The sequence below is a fragment of the Cyphomyrmex costatus genome, unplaced genomic scaffold (assembly GCF_001594065.2).
Source record: "Cyphomyrmex costatus isolate MS0001 unplaced genomic scaffold, Ccosl1.0 scaffold273, whole genome shotgun sequence".
NCBI lineage: Eukaryota > Metazoa > Arthropoda > Insecta > Hymenoptera > Formicidae > Cyphomyrmex > Cyphomyrmex costatus.
In genome coordinates, this window is record NW_017276833.1 from 1,346,759 (window position 1) to 1,368,153 (window position 21,395).

Consider the following 21,395-nt stretch of genomic DNA (forward strand, 5'->3'; position numbering starts at 1 on the left):
GGATTGATTCGCGTTTGGTGGTTTAATCAGCAGCGCCACTCGCTCGCATTAACATTATTACAACGCGCGTTCGGTACAGCGCGCTATCGATTTTCCCTCGGTTTATATTAGGGAGAGCACCGGTGACAGGGAAAATCATTTTCGAATTGGGGGTGGCACATTACGGAGAGTAGATTTTAATAGTACGCGGTTTTCTCGCGTTGAAACTCACGTGAAATTTATCGAAGCGAACCTAGTACCATATGTCTATATAAGCTTCGAACGAGCTTGGAGATTCGATATTAAGATTTGATGAAAAAAAAAGTACTTTGTGTAAGCATGAGAGATGATATTTTGGGACAAATTATTTCTTCATTGTCAGATAAATGCCTCCATTTATTTTGATGTTCGCGCAAATTGAAAGATACATGTGGGCGCATTCATCGTGCAGTATTTGCAGCTTTTTCTACAGAAATTTTCTAGAAATGCATTCAAATTAGACTTAATGGACGAGTTTGATATTAGAATTTCGCATTCTCTCTCCTTTTGCAGAACAGAAAAATACATATAATTATTAATTTAATTTCACCGTTACTTTTTGTGTTATTATTTTCTTATTTATTGTATGAAGCTGAATTTCTTGATAAAAAGAAGATATCACGAATAAATATGTAAATACATAAAAAAAAAAAGATAAGATATCTCGCACATTATTTTAAAAGTTCTACCTCCATAAATGTTTTATCGAGATCGCGATTGGATTTAATTAGATTCCAAATACAATTAAAAAAATTCTCTATATCCTCTCGTTCTTCGTACTCGACGCTTTTCTCGACAAGGGCCCTCCCCTTTCGACATAAAGACGATTCTTATGGAGACTTATATTCTGTGCGCGGCGACCCCGCCCGACCTTGACCATGACGCCCCGTTTCAGGGTCTAGGCCTGGAGACGTCGGCCGTTGCATCCCGCATTGCCGTAGCGACCGCTATCGACCCGCGATCGAGATCGCGCCTCGCGACGAACGGCAAAAGGAAGGAGTGGGAGAGAGAGGTGGTGACGGATCGGAGGCAGCCGAGCGAGAAAGAGAGATCGAGAAAATGACCCCCACTCGCGGCAATGAGGAAATAGAGGGGCGCACTTATAAAGACTATGCCTACAGCCCTGTACCAGTGAGTTCCCTTACGGCGGTGAATGGTACACCCCCGGTCAGAGAATCGGTGGAATTGGACACACGGAACTCGTCATTACGCGCCAACGGACATAGTGTTGCCGAAGACATGACGGAGGAGGGTTCCAAGCGCGTCCAGTTCCTGGCTGCTGCGGCGGGTAAGTCCCTAGTCTATAAATAAAAGATTAAATACCAAAGAGGGAGAAAGATCTGATTAATTTAAGAATCCATTAATTATCGAAGCACTATCGTGTCACGGAGGCTTTGCGAATTGTTTATTTTAATCAAATTATACATTTCATGAAGAAATCAACTTTAAAAAATTTGATTGTAAAAATTAGAAGAATTTCCTAAATTTTTTTTTTTTAAATGGAGTTGATACTTGATAGATTAATTTTTTTAATCGTGTATTAATTTAATTTATTTGTTTAAAAACTTTACGTGTAAATCGTCAATATAAAAGTTATATTATTCTTATAAAGTTACACTATTCTGTTTTATTATGGAAACAATAGAGATTATCTAGGACATTTGTATTTTAAATACAAGCTTATAAAGTAAGATTCTAAATAATAATAAACGATGTATTATTTATTTAGTTTTTATAATTAATTATTTGAAGTGCTTTTCAAATTAAAATGCAGCAAAATTTCTATCGGTACGATATGCTGAATTAGAAATAGTGATGAATTTATAGTTGAGACGAATAATCACCCTTGCGTTACACAATCTGATCGATCGACTCGACGCTCTCTTGAGGGGAAACTCGTTCTTTATATTCTTCATCATATTTCAGTCGTTTTGTGTTTTTGAAACTCGGAAAAGATCAAAAGCTAAATTGAAATATATCTGTACAATGTATAATATTAGATTTAATTTCATTCCTTTTGCGCGGCATTGTTTTTTTAATCTTCCTTCAAAAGGAGAATTGAATTACATTACACATTCATCGACATAGTTCAGTCCAGAGGGTTTGAAACGAATAGATTGGATAATGGGACGATAAATCATGCTATTTGCTTTTTAATAGTGCACTTACTTTTGATGCGTGTGATATTAATTGAAGAAAATGAAGAGGCATGATACGCGGCCGCTCGCTCTCACCACGTGTGTGGAGCACACTGCAGCTGCACCTTGCAATGCGCGTGATGCAACCGTCAGTGTTCGCGAGAATCAAAATTATTCTGCACGTATATATCTTTATAAAAATATATATACATTCAATTCAACATGAGGTATGAAATAACGCTCAAGTTGAATATTAACGATCCAGTTGGTAGTTTATCGTTTAAATGTCACTTCGGACCGCTGACGTCTAGTTGGGTGTATTTTTTAGGAGGTTATTTTCCGTCATTTTTTTATTTTGGCCATAATTAATAAAATATTTATGATTTTTTTTGGTTTTCTTGATCGCAACGAATGATTTATTAAAACTAGTCAAGGACACGATGCGAGTACGTGAAGTAGAATTATTCAATTTTAATTAATGTTATATGCATCATTTTTTGATGGTATCATGAAAATATCACTAATCATGTTACTTTATCAAAATTTTACGAAAGTAATCCATAACGTGATAACATAATGATAATGTATAAATGGAAATATTATTTCAGATAAATACATGTGTATAGTGAAATACGAATGCGTTATCATGATATAATATAAGCATTTATACATTGAATTTCCAATTATCTCATTTCCGTTTCTAAAGTTAACAATAAACACGTCATAATCAATAATGAAAAAGATAACGTGACTCTTCACAGCTTGATAAAATAATAAACAATGATAAATTTCATCGAAAGAATTTTTATTATTTAATAAGTATTTTTTATTGCAAACTTTATCCTATATTACATTTATTAAATCGTTTTCCTTAAAGGAAAGAAATAAGAGCTCATTACGAAGACAAAAAAAATTCCATTATGATGTTTTTATAATGTTTTTCCCTAATGTATAAATGACGAGCATCGAAGATTCGCAATTTACCAGGAAGAAAAAACCGTGTACACGGCAAGAATCGAAGGATCGCCACTTAGCCAGGAAAATAAACGCGTATCTGATCGCTGTTAAATCCACACGGTTTTAGCGCGGCGAGAAAGAAGAAACCAACATAATTATTCCGTTGGATAATTTCGGCTGACCGACCCGAGATCAACCTCGAGCCAAGATCAAACTTGAAGTATCAGCATCGAGCGAGCCACTCGGAGAAAGAACGACGCCGCGTTACGTGCGCTATACGATTCATGTCCATAGGCAAGTCCTTCGCGTCCTCGGACGACGGGAATATTAAACGATTCACATCCGGCGCTCGGCCAAATTCAATCTTAACCGACAAAGATCGCAATCGGTTTAAACTACTTCCTCATTACCGGTATGCAGGCGGTAGCCGGTCGAACGAGACCTCGAAATGAGAATCCCGAGTCGAACGGGGAGGGGGTCTCTCTTGCGGTGCAAATCAATCGAATTCGTAATGAGACTAGCGGCGAACCCGCTTCAATTGTTCGGTAATGATCGTCGGTCGGATTGAGAGCAATCCGACTGCCGATGGGAATCAGCGCTCTCGGATACCAAAACCGGAGTGAAACGATTAAGTAATTTTCACCTTACATGGCTGGTGAAAATATTTCGGTTATTGGTGTGTCAAACTTATGTCAAATTTCATTTACCTGAAAGTAAAAATGTCGGAGGTGCGAAGTAGATGGTGCATTACGGTAAATCTATTCAAGTAATTATTCCCTTATAGTGAAATAAATTCATATTCTTCAAAACTGCAAGCATAAACGACTCACAAAACTTTATACACTTGTACTTTTTACTGCGCAGTAAAATGAATTTTATCGGCGATAAGGTAAAAAATACTCATCGATAAGGTTAATTCTATATACTAAGATATGTGGTAATTTATAAAATACATTTACTTCTTACGAAATGTAAAAAGTTCTTACGGTATAATTATACGACAATCGCTTATTTACCAGAAAATTGAAATAAATTTTACACGAGATACCTGTCCTTATAATAAACTTGCCAATTCCAATAAAATTTATTAGAATTCTAGTGTACATTTATATTTTAAGAGGCAGTATTACATTATTTTTTTTTATTAATTAATCTAGTATCTCTTTTTCTCGAATATCAATCGTTTCCAAGATTATTTTATATTTCTCTTCGTAGTAGGATCAATAAAAAAAGGAATATCAGATACTTCTTCGTTCTACTAAATAAGAAGAATCCACGTGCTCGGATTCTTTTTCCGTGTTTAAGTCGCACGCTGAATCACGTAGAGCTAATATATATTTAGGTAAATCACCGCGCGCACAACAAGTACCTATACATAAAAATTCAGATCAGCTCTGATTAATTCAGCAATGACGATCCGCGCGAAATCAGAAATCCGCGCAACGTGAGAGCCGAGAATCCTTGAACGCGAGGAAACGGTAATCCCCGCGTCCTTAACCACCGATTATTTATTTATACGGAAACCAACGGATTTGATTTCACTATTGTTACAAACGTGAACTGGCGTGATAACCGGGCAATTCGTATTCGTAGGATCGACTTGTCCTCGTGACGGAAGACCGGAGTACTTCCTGTACGGCGTGTAATATTATAAAATATATGTATGTAGACATATTGCAACTGCAAGGTGTGTATATCGTATTATCTCCTATACATCCAACGAATGAGCATCTGATGCAAGGCATTTGTTAAGTTGCTTGACAAAAGCCGGTTTAATTCTCAGTCAGCTCGAATAAGTTCAATTCTAGTGAAAGTGAAAGTCGCTTAAATATTCATCGGAATTTTTGTATTGATGATTTTGCATATAAGAGTGCATTTGTCAGCCTTCACTCTTGAAGATTTTAAATTAATTTATTCCATCACGTAAATGAGAGTTTTAATGTAGACTCGTACGTGAATAATGCAGGTCGCTGGTTAATCTCTCGACGTGACAGCGTCATAAGAGATATGTGATAAACGCATCTTAATTCATACCTGCCACCTTTAAAAATCTAATATGTCAATCTTGTTTATTAAACCGCAACTTCGCTTTGATGTAAGATGCAGTTTTAAGATTAACTGGAATCAATTTGGAAAATGAAATGTTATTGTCTCTTGACTATGGACGACACAAACGTAATTGAAACAACTTTTAATACACGCTAAGTGGACTCGATGAGCAGGTTCTCGTTTAAATGTCGGTTAAGAGAAAATGGGTTCGATATTCATAAAAAAAAATTTCATGAGAAAGAAAGTTTACAATTTTGGCAACGTTCTCCGAAGCGATTCGCATGTTTTCTCTCATATTCAGAATAAAATTCTACGATTCATTCCGTCTTTTATGGCGAGCTGTTTATCCAATAATTGTTTATCTTTATCAGCCTTCAATGACGAGATCTCGCGCATGTAAAAAAAATGCAACTTCACTATTTTACGGTATCGACAGCTACGCGATAGATACTTCATTGTCATGATACTTTTATATTTTCAACCGAGATTTTCCCGAATATATTGTTATCCGCGGTAACGCCTCTTTCACGCGCCTGTCGTTAACCATCGATTACGTTCTATCCTTTCCTATCGCGGTTGTCACCATTTTTAATTCGTTGTAATTTTATGTGTGTGTCCGACACAGTTCAATGTTTCATCGCGCGGACGTCAATGTTTGTCGATTGATCGTGGTGCAACGTCAATATGATTTTGCAACATATGATGGTGACAATATTTACAAATCACGCATAAAAATATACGCGATGATGATCCAGACTTTTTTTTTTCATATCGAGTTGCAAACACACGCTAATCGTATTCAAACATAATCGTGCTACGTCACGCGTTCCATTATTGTAATTCATTAGGCGATTTATTGTCGTGATTATTATTCGGCGATGGGAGGAGGCCTGTTCTTTTTGCATATAAAAATGCGATTATATTTTCTGTTAACTGTAATTTAGATATTGCCTTATCTCGCTGGAAGTGAATTTTATGACCGCATCTCTCTCTCTCTCTCGGCATGATTGATGATTTTTCAATATCTTTGGATTTCCTGTATCTCTTCCAATATTTTTAACGTAATTTTTTGGAACATCATAGGTGATGTTATGGCCTTTGTAGGCATAATGGTCTCTCTTAATATCTCCACTTAGACAGTAAATTGTAATAATAATTTATTCAGTAGCCGTTATACTTACCAAGGTGCTAATATACCACTATAAAATAGCCGGCACTTATTATAACACATTTCTTACCATGTTCCTTATTTTACTGCGTTAACTTATATCACTGTTTTTTGTCGCGATTTAATAAATTGTACATTTGATTCTATGATTACATTTATTTGTCTGAAGATGGCTCAATCTAGCAGTCGAAACATGTAACAATTTTATCTACTTTTCATGTTCTGAGTTTTAATTTTAATTAATCACATTTTATATTATATTTAACTTGTTGTCTCATTATTTTTGTATGTTGACTCTTATATTTCCATTTGTTGCTCATACGGTTTTTCAACAAATTTCTAATTTCTACTTTCAAGCATTTCCAACGTTTTTAAGTTACATTTTAGCATTTAATGTTATACATGTTTTTCTTGAACGTATATATTCTCACACGAATATATGTACACTTAAGTGTGCTGTTCTTATTTTACATTTACTGTGTTCGTTCTTTTACATTTTATTTGACTATACACATTTTGAATTATGTAAAGTGAAATAATAGCAGGTAAACATTTTGCTAATGTAATTTATTCCTAAGTTGACTGATGATGACCTCTTTGAAGTTTTCAGTATCAAAATAATCATTCGATAAGTCGTAGCTCTACTGCTAATCTGTAGTTTATATTACACGTATTATAGATTTTTAGTACTGAGCTGCCTATATACAGAAGAAGTTATGTGTATACGTTTATTTACATTCTGCAAATTAATTTTTTTTCTTAAATATCCCCTTGGCAGAAAAATTTTTACGAAAAACTACATAGATTAAGATAAGATATTAAAAATTCTTAATTTTCCATAGATATTCGTTGTAGGAATTAAAATAGCGTTTTTGTTTGGAAAACAAAAAATTTTCCTCCTGTTTTCGTGTACGTCTTTTGTATTACAAGTGTTTTTACAGAAAATTTTTTCGTATCTGGCATTACGAAACAAACAACGTCACTCTACGTTCCATTACAAATATTTACGGAAAACTAAGAATTTCTAAGATAAAAAAACCTCACTTTAATTCCACTATACGAATATCTAAAAACTAAAAATTTCTAACTTATTTCAATCTATATAGTTTTTCTGTACTTTTTTTCGTAAAATTTTTTTTCGACAAAGTGTATAATTTTATCGAACAAATATTAAAGAAAAACTAATCTGTTAAATTTATTTTTGTGAAGGACAGTGTCATCAAATTTTGTAAATAATGTTCTAAATAATAAATATTTCATAACTTTGAGTCTAGAATCGTTCGATCGAGGAATGTAATCGCTAAGTTCTGAATTTAAATGTCGATTACAAAAGTTATTGTATAAAATAGACTATGATACTGTTATCTCTTTTAGTATTTCAATGTTATATGATAACATAATATAATCCATCAAAATGGAAGAACTGTTACTGTGAGAGCCATTTTTTAATTGACTTTTATATTACCAATGTTTAAAAGTATTAGTAAATTAAATTTACAAATACTCTTGGCACTTTCTTATATTTTGACATTTAATCGACGCCTGACTTTTACTCTATAATTTACGATGTATAGTGCAGCGTTTCGTAAAAGTATTTATGGTAACAACGCTCCGTTGCTTATCGATTTTTATCGCTCGTCCAGGCCACTTTGTTGCCCATTCCGCGTATTTCTGTCCCGCGATAATTTGGCACTCGCCGTACACCACGTCACATTCGTGAACACGTAAACAAAGAGGTAGATTGTCACGTAAAAATTCGTGACAAAAGAACGTTCTATTGGTACAATTGCAGGCTTCATTGAATCGACGAATAAAAATGAAGAAAACTAAGAAGGATTGTGTACCAGTCAATCATTCGACGAGTCATCGTCGAACTCTGACTACTTGATACAGTATCGACATCAACTACGATATCTCATTCAGGGGCAAAGATGCATCGATCCTTGCGTTTTCAGCAGTACGTCTTCGATATCAGCATTTTTGTTTTGAAAGTCTCGCCAGATTATGGCCACCTCGTTTAAAAATACTCAATTTTTTATTTAATCGTGACAAAATTTTAAATCTCTATTTAAAGACTGGCAAAGAAATTCTTTCATAACCAGAACGATAATTATATATTAATATATGAAAAAGATTACTTGCTGTCTCGATAAAAATATGTCAATGTAGAATATCATTTAATATTATTGGTCACGTTATTTTATACCACTTCTTATTACTTTGCGTAACAACAACACGCTGTACTACTCTCACTCGCCTCTCGTCACTGGATTCACCTGGTTTCAATTTTGGAGTCCACAAGGAAATTGAATTATGTTATTTTATCTTGATTTTTTAGGATAAAATTAAGTTTATTTATTGAGAGAGAGAGAGAGAGAGAGAGAGAGAGAGAGAGAGGGAGGGGGGGAGAGAGAAAGATTCATCTATTGTACATTATTTCCATAAAGATAATCACTACCATTATAATACTATTTTTCATCGCTTACTAAAAACTTTGTTGAATGTTAAAAGTCGTTATTTGTAAATTTTAATTCGCAATTTTAATTATCTGATATTTAAATTTTGTTTGTGTGAAAAAAGATAGAATAGATAAATTAAACATAAGTTCCGCTATAACTATACATAGATTTGAAATTATAACATATATGATTTGTGATTTAAAATTGATTTAAAATTATAAGATAAATTTTATCGTGGTTTGTTAAATGATAAGGGAAATGTCAAATCGTTCAGCAAGTGCATGGTGTGATCGATGGATGATGTAGTTATGGAAAAACAATTGTAAACGCAAAGATTTTTCATCGAAAACGAGATACCACGTGTGTCAGTTCTATCTCGTAACATGATTGTATTTGATATCGCGAATTGATAAACGCCCACCTATATATTTGGATCTGTATATTCGCGGGAATATTCGGCACGAATTAATTGCGTTGCGATCGATATTTACTATCACCTCGTGTTACACAGTCAATGAGAAAATAATTTACTAAACTCGGTAAAATTAGTAATTAATGAAATACAAGAATCGCGTACTGTCGCGCGCAAAGAGATCAAGAGGAAACAGAGAGGTGATAGCCCCCCACGCAATAATGACGATTAGGACCATGAGTGTGAAACTCTCTATTTGTGTTTTACTTGCTTATCAAAATGGGACGTTGACTCTTTTTGATGCGCAAGCAAATTTATTGCGCACTCAGAGAATATTGATTGTTTTACAGGACGCGTCTATCTTAAAATTTTCATGATTATTCGTCTCAGAAAGACGTCTTTATAAACAAAACCAAAGACATCTCAATTTATGACGTCTTTGTATCAAAACGTTTTGGATGTGCACGTGTTTGAATTTTAAATTATAATTAGGAAGTTTCACATTGAATTGTTTGAGGAAAAACAATACTGGATTGGAGATAATTTATGGTCTCAAAGAAAATATTTTGGTGAATATTCAGAAAAGGGGAGCCACCTTCGATGACCTTGACCTTGTGACATGTTGTCAAGGTCGTGACTCTGAATAACTCCACCAAGTTTTAAGTGGCGATCGCTGTCCGTTAAAAAGTTATAAACCAAAAAAGTTTGAAAAATTACTTTCACGCGAAGCGACTCTCACCCCACCTCTCCTCCTTTAGGGGTGAACGACTCCTACGCGAAGCAACTCTGTCTCTCCTCCCTCCCTGCTTAAGGGTGCACAACTTTCATAATTGTACTGTTGCACGTGGGTTTCGGGGTGCGGTCGAGTTGCCAACTACGAATGCTTTGAAGCGTTTGATTGACCAATCAAAGGAAAGACTTTTACAAATTGACCAATCAAGTAACGCTTCAAAGTATTCGTAGTGGCAACTCGACCGCATCCTCGATTTTCCACGCGAAGCGAGAGCTGCCCCACACAAAAAAAAAACTGAATTGGGTTAGATTATTTTTAACAGTCCTTGTATGATAATAACAGCCCTACGGGGAAGGTCCACGACTTTTTACACAAGTAATTACACAAATTTTGCTCGTATAATACTATTGTCTTCCTTTATGCAATTCTTTTTTTTCTAATTTCATACATTGTCAGTGATCATCTGATAATATTAAACGCTTGATTAATCGTGTATTCGTTAAATATTACATTTATAGTATTTCATAACAAGTTTCCAGTAGGACGCTATTGATATAGTATTTAATGAATACACAATTAATCAAGGGTTTAATATTACTAGGTAATCACTGACAATATATGAAATAAAGCAACGCTAATGAAATTCAATAAAATAGAGTTTGCGCGCACGTTTGTTGCCTTCTGCGTGATTGGATCATTGCTGTCAAAGCTGTCTCTTTCTTCGTAAAAACGCGAAGTGCAATCTTATGTACGTGCCGGTAATGAGAAATTTAACATTACGTTATGACGACGGTCGCGTCTTCAGCAGACTCAACCGTTGCGGAGCAAATCTGTGAGCGCTCGCTGCTATTGGCTGATCTGAAAGAATAATACCAATAACGGTTGAGTCTGCTGAACGCAACCAATATTAGCGAGATTGTATATTTTCGATGTCAAGTGCGCGTGCGATTCTTACACACGCGACAAACATTTATACCAATAACGGTTGAGTCTGCTGAACGCAACCAATAGCGAGATTGTATATTTTCGATGTCAAGTGCGCGTGCGATTCTTACACACGCGACAAACATTTTTATACTAGTTTCAGTACCGTGACGCGCAATCGACGACGCAATCACGTGACGCTTTACGTCGAGAAATTACGTAAGCGAAATACGTAAGTAAATTGCGATAATACCGCGGCGTGTATCATTATAATAACCGCCTGGTTGATTTTTCCGCGGTTCCGCATACGGCTATTTGTAATAAAGTGACAAATCAGCGCATAATTCAATTCATGTTTATGCACCCGGACACAAAATCATCCTCTCCCACATTCGTGATACGGAATATAAATTAAGATTATCCGTTAATATAAAATTATCATCGGTCAACGACGTGTCGATCGTAAACACGAAGTTTTCTTCTTCCACATAAATACGCGAAATATATAAATGCGCCGTCTCTTTTACATTCGTAATATAAAGCATAACTAAAAGTTTCTTGTGTTTAATTAAAAAAGAGATAGAATATTATTAAATAATGGTACACTGATAATAAGTACGAATTTCTTTGTAATAATACAAATATAAACGCTACTTATTTTGTTCAATATATATAATGAAAGAATTATTAGATACTAATATATTTGCGGATTTTGCAATGGATTGAAAACAATTTTTTACTTAACCTTCGAAACGTATATTAAATTTACCTGCAACAGCTGCTGGATATTCTCTGCTGCATTGCAGTTAAAATCTCTGCTTTGTAAGTTTCGAACGTGTACCAATCGCTCCGTAAAACCGGAAGCATAGCGGGCCTTGAATCTCACCGTATTACCTGAAATACACAATTATGTAAAACCTCTTTATCACCGGAAAAGCCTTCAAAGCGCACTTTGAAACTCGAGTTTCATCAGAGTTTCAGCAGAGCATTGCCTACAAGTTGTTCCGAACGTTAGCACGATTGAATTACTATAATCTCGAGAGACAAAAACACCTTCGGAAAAGTCAATTTTTCGTCGGTTGATAAAAATGTAATTTGAGATTTTTGTAACGAAACAGATAAATATATCTCCCTAAGGTAGTGTCTCTTCTCTGACAAAACAAAATTTCCAGCTTCCATCATTAAACATTTAAATAACTTTGTGTGTGTGAATTTAGGTTTTGTAGAAAAAAAAATAGATATACAGCTCTCTCGTGATAAAGGGATTTTAGATTAGAAATATTTTTAAATTGCTGATATTAATAACAGTTCGTTTTAGCACAATTTTTTCAATGCAATTATATAATTTTTTTAATATATGTTGAAAAAAAATCGTATTATTGCGTTGCGATTAGTTTAGACGAAAATGTCGAAAATGACGAAAATGTCTTGTCAAAACTAATTGCTGTCAATTAGCAAATTAGCTTTTTTTTTGCATGGCACGAAAAAATCTTACGTAATTATAGCAGGGAGGTCTCAGAAATCCTTATGCTTGCTTGCATAGGGGAGGGAGGGGGTTAAAAACGACCAAAAATTTGCTTACGTAATATATGGACAGCCCCTAAAACATAAGACCTAATTTTTGCGAACAATTATCTAAATAAAATACTTGAAGTTTCGATATACTCAGTAATATGTTACACAACATTCTTATATAATTATATTAAGAGAAATGAAAAATTACTAATAAGAAAAATATGATAAAAGAAATGATTTATTATACTTTTTTACTAGAATTTTACTTAGCAGTTTGTCATTACATAAATTTTTGGGAACAGTAATAGGACAAAAAGAATTCTAAAGTAACAGCTTCTTAGAAAGTACAAACCTATTAAATATGCGGCAAACGCGATAATGACTGATATTTGCGCGTGGACTTGTATAATCATTTGTTTTCATATTTATCTACGATTTAATATAAATCTGTTTGTGGGCAGATGGATGTTCTATTAAGTCTTATTAAAGTGATAAAATAGCGATTATAAGATGTTACCTTTCAAAAGCTATAGATTAAGGCGCTCAATTGTAAAGTCATCGTTAAACATTTAAGGAATTAATATTGAGCGTGCGAAAAAGATACGCGAATCTGTGTACCTTTTTATTTCCCATTTGTACATACATCTTGAAATTACAGCCAGCCTGTCCGTTCTTGCGACTGGTGTGACGATGGGATGGACAAGTCCAGTTCTTCCTCTCTTGGAGAAGAATGGCGGACCTTTGGGATCGAAAATCACCAGCGAACAGAGTTCCTGGATAGGGTCTCTGATGGCCCTCAGTCCTATTGTCGGCAGCTTCGTGGCGGGATACCTTGGAGAAAGGTATTATCTATATAAATTAGAGACCCTCTCGCTCTCTCTTATTAACAGTCTGGTTACACATTTTTCTTATAAAAGACGGTAACTGCTGTAATATATTGCAGAATATATAGGATGTAAAGCTTATGGAGCTCTATATACTTTGCAATATAAAATCAAATATTGCCACCATATTTGTCTTGCATGAACAGATTTTTACTCGAGGGTCTCAAAGTATAAATTAGCGATTCAATCGGACAAGTAATTTTGCAATATATAAACAATTACGTAACTACGTTCTACTTTTCGAGACTATAAGTTGGAGACTAGAGAAAAAAATCAATCTTTGTGAAGTGATAAAGGGTGCTTTCCCAGCACAGATAATACAGGTGTAATACAGTATAAGTCATTACAATTTCGTTGTTTGCTAGTGTTAAACAAAGATGACATGATTACTGTACCGCTTGTAGAAAAGCCTGTATTAAATTCAAACATTGAATGGCTGAAACAAAGATAACGGGAACTGACTTTTTCCATCGTCATTTCTACAGACTGGGCCGTAAACGAGCGTTGTTATCTTGCGTGGTGCCGTTTTTAATTGGATGGATACTTGTCGCCTCTGCAGGTCACATTGCTCAGCTTTACGTCGCTCGATTAATATTTGGATTGGCTCTGTCTGTCGTATTCACGATTCTCCCTATGTATTGCGGCGAAATTGCCGAGGTAAATTTTGTTTTGCATGCACACATGTGTGCAATATGTACGTACAAACAGCGCAATTACTTACACATAGTCTTCTAGGATTTTTTACGTTTTGTGTAAATTTTTGTATTATTATATTTAGGCATTTTTTGTTGATTTTAAAAATTTGTCCTACTTCGCAGAATCTATGACTCTATAACTAAAACAAATAAAATAATTATTATATTTGAACTCTTGTTCGTTAAATAATATTAAAAAATAAAGTAAAATTTAAATTAACTTAACAATTTAAATTTAAATTAAGTAAAATTCTGAAACACTTTCAAAATTATTAAAAATTAAAGTGTGAGTCAGTGAGGGGTAGAGCGCGGTATAATTAGAACGCTAATTAATTTGTGTAGAAATATTCTTTACCCTAATTACTTGATTGAACATTTCTACTCTGCTATAAACTACCTACATAGCAATAAATTAAAAGGTCAAACGTTCTCAGAGGACTAGAAATAAGTATTTCCTCCCAGTTACATTTTTGATAATGCGTTGTACGCAGTTGATATATGTTGGTCAGTCAAGTATATAAAACGAAAACCGATGAGAGATTTGTTAAATAATATTAATATAAAATACGAATACGTCTCCGAAGAGCAAAATAAGATATTTAACCAAATATTATAATATGAATATAAAATATTTGTAGGTACATAAATTAACTAATATTCTTATCATCGCACTTTAACTCTCATTAGTCTCGTTTTTACATTTCAATTTTTAATAATTAAATTGGTCATTATACACATAATAACGAATTCACGTAACTTTTCAGATGTCAATCAGAGGAGCGTTGGGCTCTTTTCTTCAGCTCTTTATCGTGATCGGTTTCTTATACGCCTATTCTATTGGACCGTTTGTTAGTTACACCGTTTTTTGGATTCTCTGTGGGATCATACCGATAATTTTCTTCTTCTCCTTTATTATGATGCCGGAATCTCCGTACTTCCTGCTTGGTCAGGGCCGCAGAGATGAAGCGATCGCATCTCTGGCGAAGCTCCGAAGCAAATCCAAAGCGGCTGTTCAGAAGGAGGCTGATGAAATACAGGTAAGCCATTGTGCGAGATATAAGTTTCTCTTTTATAAAATCGTCGGTTCTAAAAGAATCTCAGAATCTCTTAAGATTTTTGAAGATCAGGAGAATCAATTTTAATCTCAGTTGACTATGTATTAATTTTTTGTCAAAAAATTCAAACTGTTGGGATATTCTATAAAGTATTTTATAAAAAATCTCTCTCGAGAAAATAAATTATTGTAAATATGCGGTTAATATATATATATTATTCTAATAAAAAATGCTACTTCCATTCGCGATCGTTTATGGCTTCATTGATTTCTCAGCGGGTCGCTCGACTGACAAGGTGATCGCGAATGCACCGTTGCAAGCACGTATTCAATCATTGCTAGACACATGTCCGAGCATACATTGTCCGTCAGATCAGTTTAGATAAACGAGGTCATAGCTGAGGCCGTTCTTTGATCCTAAACGACAATATCGCACAGTCGTAATGGACAATTATGATTGGCTTGCAAATAATATCCCTTCCTACAATGTAAAGTTTCACAAAATTGTCCGATGTTCTTCCAATCTTACGTAGTTATAGGTTACAGCACAGCTATTGTTCGAGCGTCGAAAGTTTCAAAATATAATTACAAAAATAATTATCACTGAACCGAGGAACATAGATGCTCAAATTCTAAGTGAATGGCAATTTTGCTTCAGCATTATTTGACATTTTTTAAATAAAACTATCTCATTATTTTAGAACATTCTAGATAGATTGTTATGTTCGAATTTTAATATTTATCGTCTAATAAATTTGTCTCTCGGTTTCGATTTTTTCAGGCGATACTCGACGAGGCTTTTAAGAATCAAGTTAGCATCTCGGATCTGTTCAAGGTGAAGGCGAACTTCAAGGCACTGCTCCATACTTGTGCCTTGGTTTCCTTTCAGCAGTTTACCGGTATCAATGTCGTGCTGTTCTATATGCAGAATATTTTCATGGCTGCTGGAGGTGCTGTGCCAACAGATGTAGCACCGATTATCATTGGAGTGGTGCAAGTGTTAGCGTCAGCGGTGACACCTGTAGTTGTCGACAGGTCAGGTAGAAGGATGCTTCTCGTTATCTCCGGCATCGGAGAGACAGTCAGTTTGGTGAGTAATTGTCTTCAGATTTAATCTCAAAGTAATCAACTTAATTAGTCAATTGAATTTAAAAAAATACAGCCGTAAAAACAAATAAATAAATAAATTTTATGTATAAATCTGGAATATAATATTTAATTCAATTATGAGAGAGAAAGAATCAAAGATGATTTTAGACTTGATTAGAAAAGACTTTGAATAGCTAAATCTTTTCTTGTCTTTGATGATATATATGTATTGTCTCATTAACTAAAGATCAAAGTTAGTAGAAATCAATTATAGTGCCAAAGTATTTTTAAATAAGCACGAAGTTAAAAGATATTGTAAGCTACACAAGAATATATTATTATACAAAATAATACATTCTTGTTTTATCTTTTCGATCCTCTTGCTTTTAAGAAGCCGATTGTAGTCATTTATAAAACGTTGAGGATTTTACTGTAATAATTAGATTCACTTACAATTAGTTTGAAGGTATATGATAGTTCAGAGAATCAATGATGCGGGACCTAATATTCAATCTTGCATTGAAACTTTTATTAAATTTTCATACTACTCTCTTTTGATGAATACCAGATTGATTCGAAAATTTGCATGAAAAGCGTGTCCAAAATTAGCCTATTCATGAAGCGATAGACGCGGTTACCCGTAAAGTTTGCTTTCTGTTTTATAGAACGAATTGTAACTTTGTTGCCCTGCGATAACGAATCTGAGTTTGTTAGAGTGGACATGCGTTGCAGTTGATTAAAATTTCAAAGGAATCTTAAGGAATTCAGATTAAAATCTTTAAAGTATAAAGATAAATTTTATTCCAAAAAACACGACTATCTGTTGAATCGTATTTAATCAGTGAATATGAACTGCAATTAAATTTTGAATCAGATACCATATACAAATTAATATTACGAAACAAAATTGTCATTTTTATCTGTTTTTTCCATTTGAATTTTATAAAATGCAAGGCTGCTTTTTATAAACATTATAATTATGACGATATTTGATGAGATGAATTAAAAATGAATGTTATTATGTAATGTTTGTTTTAATTCATCTTCTTTGATGTCATAATCACAACGCTTATAAAAGGAGCGTTATATAATAAAATTCAAATAAGAGAAAACTGATAAAAATGTCAATCTTGTTTAGTGATATTATGTATTAATTTGACATTAACAGTTATACCCAACAAATAATTCTTGTCTACAATAATTTCTATAATAGATGACTAAAGTGAATTATCGTGCGATTCATTTTCATGTACATGAATTACGTTTAGATCATCATTAAATTGCATTTCTCGATCGTGAGTTTACGATCGGCATGCATAATTACACTTGTTGCGGTATTTAACTTCTTTTATCATGCATCTCGCCTTCAGGCAAATTCTCGGGGCGAATGACTTAATTATTCGACACAGAGTTGATACCTGTTATCGCCATTTGGAGCTTGCACAATCCTCTTAATAGATCGGATATTTATAAAGAGGCGCGGTAAAGTACAATGCAGGAAATGCAACAACGAATCACGAGGATGTATAATGTCCTCGAGAAGAGGAAGGTTAAGCATTACTATATGTACGGATCGTCATTACGCATTCCGATGAAATACGATGGAATGCATCGGATTCAATTCAGTGCACACAAAGCGTGAGGACTTCCACGAGATTGTACGTGCATGATTACATAATTTATGATAGGAGATAGACGCGCGTATATGATAACACGGTGACTAAAATAAATTGAGAAAATTCTAATCGTTGTATTCTAGGATTTTTACTAAACGCGAGTTTCCTTTTTTCGTTTTGCCATTGCAAGTTTACTCGAATTTAGTACTTTGAAAGTACTGAGAAAGCAGTTTAGTACTTCGACAGTTTAATATAGGGAAGACCGGGGCACCATGGATCACAAAAATTCAAACAGTAAAAAATACATTAAAATGTAAGATTTTTGGTCTCAACTTTTTTATATAATTAAGAGATAATATATATTTTAAGATTTATTAAGTATTTTTCATAAATATTGATTTGTTTTTTAAATAAAAATCGAAAAAGAAATTTATAGAAATGACTCGTGCCCGGGCTTTTTTTACATATATTTTCTAACCATTTTTATCGTGTTTTCTGAAAGAATATAAAAGAATTTGTATTGCCCAATTTAATTCATTTTATTTCATTTAATAATAATCTAAACTATCCAGACAATTTTGCATAGTTTATACAATAACTATTATGTATAAAGAAATTTATCTAATTACATTTTTATCATAAGACACGCGTAAAATACGATTACATAATTTTTTATGCCTATACGGTTCTACAGCTACGCAAATTACTCTCAACGCCTGTTAGTATATGACCCATGGTGCCCCGATGTGTCTGATATAAAAGACGGTGAAATATAACATTGAAGTAAACAATAAATGATTACCTGTACTGCAGAGAAAATGCAGGAAGATGTGTAGAATTACGCATATAACTCGTAATAAGTATATTATTCTTTATATAGAAACAACATAAAAGAAATTGTAAGAGGTAAAATCACCTTCGCACCATGAGATTCTTTAACGGCATGTGTACGGAAAAATAACGGAAGCGGATCACTGCTATCGAAATACATAGTATAGGCAACTAAATAACAATCATATGATACCAACCTAAACATTCTGGATTTCTCTAAACAGTCAATGGCCCATGGTACCCCGTGATCCATGGTGTTTCAGTCTCCCCTATAGCAAAAATTGTCAGAAATATCCAAAAAATCTCGTAACGACGCGCCACTCTATAAATAACAATTTTTCAAACATCTGATATTCATATAGCAGCATATTGAATTTTTTATCATATATAAAAATTTCGACTTTCGTTCTCGTGCTTCTATTATGTAATTATTATATGACCATTTTTGTTACAGTGTGCCCTAGGCTTGTATTTCTACTTGAAAGAAGTACAGCACGCGGATGACGTCGTGGAACAGATATCCTGGTTGCCGACGGTCTCCCTCGTCATCTTCATTGCCACATACTGTTTGGGCTGGGGTCCTCTTCCGTGGGCGGTGATGGGCGAAATGTTCGATCCGAATGTCAAGGCCAAGGCTTCCGGTATAACGGTTTCCGTCTGCTGGTTCCTGGCCTTCCTCCTTACCAAGTTCGTCAGTAACCTCCAGGAGGCATTAGGCAATTACGTGAACTTCTGGTTATTCGCGGGATTCTGCTTTGTCAGTATCCTCTATACGGTATTCTTACTGCCCGAAACGAAAGGCAAGACACTTCAGCAAATTCAGGACGAACTTAACGGAGTGACTTCGACTGCAAGCGTCGAGAACGGGTTGAAAAAGTGAGACGAGATCACTCGCGTACGATTATTTTGACGGTATATGCTGAACACTCGATGAATTCAAGAAGAGATTAGATATTTTTTAAAAAATAAGTAAAGTTTTACATTTTTATGACATATTTAGGAATTTGATGTCTTTTGTAGAAAAGAGGAATCAAGTAAGATTATCAGAAACGCGGATAATATATGTGCCTATTCTACTGCCAAATTTGTACACATATAGATACTATGGGTAAAAAAGAAATATTTTTTAAGCAATCACCATTCAATCTTTTATCTTAATGTCGCTTGAATTATAAAGAAAAATGGAAAACGATTAACGCATGAATGATGGCCTAATTTAAATAAAATGTTCAGGATATCTAGAGAAAGTGTAACGAAGGATAGACTCTATTTTTGCTCACATACACGCTAATACGGTTTTCTACATGGGACCAAAAATACTTCGTCTTCCAAACACATTTATGTAACATCTAACACAGCACAGTTGTATATGTATATAATGAAAGTATCATATTATGTATATTTATACGTAAGTTATGATTTATTATATATATTTATAAGTTGTATGTTAATGATATACTTTGGTATGTGTATCATTGTTCGAAAAACTTCGTTTTTCCAAGCGTGAAGAAATTTGTAATGTGTCATTAAATGTTTCTACGTTTTCAAGTTCCTGTCAGATCCGTGATTAAGAAACGTAATGGAGCAGCAATATGACTTTCCTATTATATAATATATCGTATCGAAATTTTTCTAGTATTACATGATTGTAGACGTAGTGTGAAGCGAACGAAAAACCAAAATATTAATTTCGCAGCGTATTTCTCGTTCACGGATGAGAGACTAGTCATTTTGTATAACGCGTCTACATAGAGAACGTAAATATTAATAACAGAGAAATATCGAAGTTTAAAAGGAAATTTCACATCAATTATTATTAAAACTTGAAATCGTTAAAACTGTCAATTGATAAATTTATATGAAGAGAAATAGGTATGAGGTGACTTTGTTGTTTTTAATAAATATTGACAACAACGAAAAGCTACTGTATCGGAATATTAGTCGGAGTATATTTAGTTATTTATAAAATATCATATAATTTGTATAGAGAGAGAGAATGAATATTATTATATTTACGCGAACAAAATAATTTTTAGGAGTAATATTCAAACATTGTATTATTAGTTAATTTACATTAAGTTATTATATAAGTTATAATATTATTTTAATAAGAGTACTACTTTTAAGTGCACAATGCATTTTTTTTTCTTGAATTAAAGAGAAATATGATAAATGATTTTTAATTTTATATTGTTTCAGTATATAATTACAAATTTTAATATAAAAATTTTATTCTTTGTCATACTGCTTTCAAAATTTGGCAGACGACGATTTAATAATGGAAATTATAATTATATAGCGATTCAATTTAACAATTAATAATGCACTCGTTGTCCATACACGTTATGATCAACAAATAAGACTTTTATAAGCAATTTATAGTGTACATAAATATATTGATTAAACGTGTTGAAATAATCTTTTATACACAGCGCTTTACTATATTAATAAATAATGAACGGCTGTAAAGGTTCCTTTTGCCCTTCGCATTAAGAAGTTCGAATTTATGCGAATATAAGAAATCAATTTTGAAAGTAGCGGATTTTATTCAAGAGCAGTGTTATATTCTGCTACATATCAATTATCATTCCATGTTGTACATATTTTAATACTAATGACGTATTTTGTATTTACGAAAAAGAAAAGGGCTACGAGCCAAAAGTGTCGTTATAATATGATAATTGTTAGTAAATAAAAATTGTCATTTAGTTATAATTTTTAATGACAATTTTTATTTACTAACAATTATTATATTATAACGACACTTTTGACTCGTAGCCCTTTTATTTTTCATAATTTTAAATTTGTTGAGCCTTATCAGAAACATATTTTGTACATAATTATTATATAAAT

The 21,395-nt window shown here is 33.5% G+C and overlaps 1 protein-coding gene across 1 annotated transcript; it reads left to right on the top strand.

The window, feature by feature from the left end:
* Nucleotides 1-1,077: 1,077 nt before the first annotated feature.
* On the top strand, nucleotides 1,078-19,897 carry LOC108774711 (solute carrier family 2, facilitated glucose transporter member 8). The gene is made up of 6 exons (XM_018540872.1): nucleotides 1,078-1,310; nucleotides 13,036-13,215; nucleotides 13,743-13,914; nucleotides 14,717-14,989; nucleotides 15,788-16,096; nucleotides 18,997-19,897. Exons 1-6 carry the CDS (start codon nucleotides 1,078-1,080, stop codon nucleotides 19,420-19,422), a joined length of 1,593 nt encoding a protein of 530 aa, XP_018396374.1. The 3' UTR covers nucleotides 19,423-19,897.
* The last annotated feature ends 1,498 nt before the right edge of the window (nucleotides 19,898-21,395 follow it).

Bases quoted from the DNA above. Each gene is read 5' to 3' on its own strand.
- LOC108774711 (XM_018540872.1), top strand. From the start codon at position 1,078: ATGACCCCCACTCGCGGCAATGAGGAAATAGAGGGGCGCACTTATAAA. The intron at 1,311-13,035 runs GTCCCTAGTCTA...AATTACAGCCAG, and splicing joins CTGGCTGCTGCGGCGGGTAA to CCTGTCCGTTCTTGCGACTG. The intron at 16,097-18,996 runs GTGAGTAATTGT...TTTTTGTTACAG, and splicing joins TCGGAGAGACAGTCAGTTTG to TGTGCCCTAGGCTTGTATTT.